Source organism: Arvicola amphibius, chromosome 3, assembly GCF_903992535.2.
Source record: "Arvicola amphibius chromosome 3, mArvAmp1.2, whole genome shotgun sequence".
Classification (NCBI taxonomy): Eukaryota; Metazoa; Chordata; class Mammalia; order Rodentia; family Cricetidae; genus Arvicola; species Arvicola amphibius.
Window position 1 is genome coordinate 25,916,510 of NC_052049.1, and position 3,897 is coordinate 25,920,406.

The following is a 3,897-nucleotide window of genomic DNA, read 5'->3' on the forward strand; positions in this document are numbered from 1 at the left end:
GGAATATTCTCACTGAATACCCAGCCCTTCTAAAGACTTGTTGCCGTGGCTGGTAGATATTCTGTAATAGTCTTTGCTTCTTCTTCTAAATCCAAAATACCTTTAATAATTTTAATATGTACAAAAATAAGGTCAAGAGTGAAGGAGGCGTAGATGCAGTCACTTGGACTTCATGTCTTGGCTGTTTGAGCAGGCTGTCAGTCAAATACAAAGAATGGGCTGGAATCTTAGGGATGTGTGTTAATTGTGGGAAGACAGCCCATTTCAGATTCAGGCTTGTGGAGCTTTGGAAAAAATTGTGATAGGATCTAAGTGATGGAACCACCAATCTCTCGTCTTGGTAGCGTGGAGCCAGGTTCTCAAGAAGTCGCTTAATTTACCTTTTCCTTACGACTTCGTGTCTTCCCCCCTTTTTAAAGCTCTGGGACCCTTAGAAGCCCAAGCTGGTGGCAGCCTATATGATCAAGCAATTCACAGAGCACAGATGTACAGGTGTGAGCAATGATGTCTCCCCTCATTAGTAATAGGACAATACAGAACGAAACAGCAGTGAGCTCACTTCTGGCACAGCTGGCAAAGATGAAGAGCAATGAATGTACTCAGTGCGGGTGTGGGGAAGTGGGTATTCTCATGGGTTGCTAGAGATGAGGATTAGTGCCTTTCTCCTAGAGGGGCTTTGGCAATCTCTAGCAACGTTTGTCTAGTCTATACCTTTGACTTCACTCCAAAAACATGACTACAAAAAATATTCACAGAAACAGAGATTGTAAGAACTTGGTCAATGGGGAAGCAATTAAATTAACTATGATTTAGCTTCCTGATTCATGTAATAAACTGCCATTAAAGAATGAGGCTACACACCATCCTCTAACATGAAAATATTGTAGAATCATTGATAACTGAGACCATTTTCAGAAAATTATATGTTTCAACTTGTGGAAATCATATAGCTTTTAATAAGATATAGCCCAATAATATTCCTTTTTGGCTTTATCTATGGCCCCAAAATATATAGAATAAAGAAACTGACAAAGCCTACTCTTCCAAAACAATCTAAATTGGACTTGGAACATGGGTATCGATTGCAACTATCAGTCTTTCACTAACTTTAAATGTACTAAAAGAATATAGTAATGTTAGCTTTATCTAAAAATGGGCAATTTCAAGGCAATCTTTTAGGATGCTGGAGTTCACACAATACACACCCTACCTAACTCGGGTCTGTCTGCTGTCAGGAGGCTGCTCTAGTCACAGATGGTGGTAGCTCACAGGGATGGTGCCATCTCAAAGTGACTGCTGCTTCCCTAACAGTGGCAGCAACCGTGCACCAGCAATCCCCTTGGGTCACATGAGAGGGAGCCAGCCAAGATCTTAAGAGGCCCCACCTGAAGAGACACTATCAGCAAGCCACTCCTGTCTTTCTGATCTCTTGCTCATAGCCATACACCTGATATGGGACAAAGCCTTCGCTTTCCTTGCTGGGACCTGAATCTTCTATCGGAGGGATGATCTCAGGTTGCTGGAACCTACTGTGTGTTCAGACAGCCAGAGGGTCCACAGATGGAGGTGAGGATGTGAAGGCACCAGGAGAGCTCAGGTTATTTACGAGTGGTCAAGGAAGTCAGAATGAATCTGCAGAGCATGTTTATAGAGAAAACCAGAGGGAGGCATCTCCTCTAGGTCCTCTGTCGAGTTCAGTTAGACATCCGTGCCAGAAAGTGGAAGTTCATACACAAAGCTGTTGAGGTTAAGGGATACATGGAAAGAACTCTCTCATTTTCTTCAATGGACTTCTTTATAGGCTGACTTTAAAAAAAAGAATATACTCATCTTTCATTGTAAACAAAAACTTAAAATATACACAGACTTGTTGTATAAAACTTCAGAAAGGGAAAGAAAACAAATAGAGCGTCAATCCAGTTCCACCTCTCCCAGACTTCACTTCTGTATTTGGAGAGTTTCCATTCCCAGCGTGTTTTTTTTTTTTTCCTCACATTTTCAAGTTTAATAGATACTACAAAAAGAACAGACTGATTTCTGCAACAGGTGAATCATATAGTCTACCCACAACACAGCTCAGTCCATTCCCAGCAGTGGAAGAAAGGCCAATCCCCACCCCTCAGACCTGTAGGAAAGGCATGTCTTGGATGACACCAAGTTTTTTTTAAGCACGAATAGAGTACAAGAGATTTTTTTCTCGCTGCCCAATGCAGCCTGGCAGAAAAATGGTCCAGTGCTCACTTCTGCTTAGAGAAATAGTCTTTGCTCTTCTGGACATCAGGCTTGATGGTATCACTGCCAGGTTTCCAGCCTGCTGGGCACACTTCACCATGTTTGTCAGTGAACTGGAAGGCCTGAACTAGTCTCAGAGTCTCATCCACAGAGCGGCCAACAGGAAGATCATTTACAGTGATCTGTCGAAGGATACCTTTATCATCAATAATAAAGAGGCCCCTGAAAGAGATACCTTCATCAGCTTTTAAGACTCCATAATCCTGAGCAATACTGCGCTTGGGGTCTGACACCAAAGGGATGTTCATAGGTCCCAGTCCTCCTTGTTTCTTGGGTGTATTAACCCATGCCAGATGACAGAAGTGAGAATCCACAGACGCTCCAATCACTTGGCAGTTCAGTTTCTTAAACTCTTCTGCCCTATCACTGAAAGCAATGATCTCAGTGGGGCACACAAAAGTAAAATCCAGAGGGTAAAAGAAGAATCCGACATATTTTCCTTTGTAATCACTTAGGCTGATATCTTTGAATTGTCCATCTGGCATAACAGCTGTGGCTTTGAAGTTGGGGGCAGGATGCCCAATTTTTGCATTTCCTGAAGACATCTTGCTATCAGCAGGTCCGAGTCACACAGGTCTCAAAGAAAGAAACAGCTACGCAAAGGAAGGAAGACGACGCCCCTCCCAGCGTTTTTATATAATTTGCTTTGAGTAGGCAGGTTCTCCTGGGCTCCACAGACCCACTCACAGTAAACAAGGAGCCATGTTTACCACCTTCGTCCACATGCTCAGTGGCTTTTTTGGCTACATGGAAACATGGATAGAGATGGCCACAAAAGTGATTTGATTTGTGCGAGTCTCCCTTACTTGGCTCAGAAAGCTGTCAAACCAGAGATCCAAATGAGCAGTTCTTGGGCTGAGGAGATAACTCAAAATCCTTGGCATGCAAACCTGAGAACCTAAGTTCAATCACAGCACCTGCCACCTTTTTTTTTTTTTTAAGCTTGGTGTAGTGGCAGATGTTTTGCCAAGGTAATCAGTGTGCCTCTAGTTTTATGAAAAGACCTTGTCTCAAAAGAACAAAGTAGATTACTCCCAAGAAACGGCAGTTTTTTTTAAACACCTGGTCTCCATATTTATGTGCTCAAATGGGCACACTTAGAGGCATGTGTGCACACCCACACATACACACACATGTAAGTAACCCAGAAGTCTGACACTCACCCATTGCCTTCCAGGCAGTAGCAAGGTGGGTAGCTAGAAGACTGGGAAGGTCTAATTCCTCTCATGCAATTGAAAAGACATACTCCTCCTTTGCAAATAAGTACTCAATTCAAACCTGCCCAAACCTACCAGAACGCCCAGAAGGTGCACCTGAACTACACATATGTCCACACAAATTTGAAAGGAGACACTGCTTCTCTCTGTGACACACAAATCTGTGCCGCTATAAACATATCTCCCAGTAACACAAATAAATACACAACCTCAGCAGGTTTATGGCTGCTCCCCATGTGGGAATGACTTTCTCTTTTGCTTTAAGGGTCTCTGGTTTCTAAACCTCGCTGCAGCGCAGACAATGAGCGATTGTTTGCTTTGAAATGGCAGAGGAAGCCCATTACTACACAATGGGAAGGAAGCTGCTTTGTCTTGGGTTGCTGTTTAC

The 3,897-nt window shown here is 43.1% G+C and overlaps 1 protein-coding gene across 1 annotated transcript; it reads right to left on the reverse strand.

Annotated features, from left to right (window-relative positions):
- Positions 1 to 2,170: 2,170 nt before the first annotated feature.
- LOC119810125 (peroxiredoxin-1-like) lies at positions 2,171 to 2,899 on the reverse strand. The gene has a single exon (XM_038323458.1). The coding sequence runs from the start codon at positions 2,835 to 2,837 to the stop codon at positions 2,238 to 2,240; it is 600 nt and encodes a 199-aa protein (XP_038179386.1). The 5' UTR covers positions 2,838 to 2,899; the 3' UTR covers positions 2,171 to 2,237.
- Positions 2,900 to 3,897: the final 998 nt, after the last annotated feature.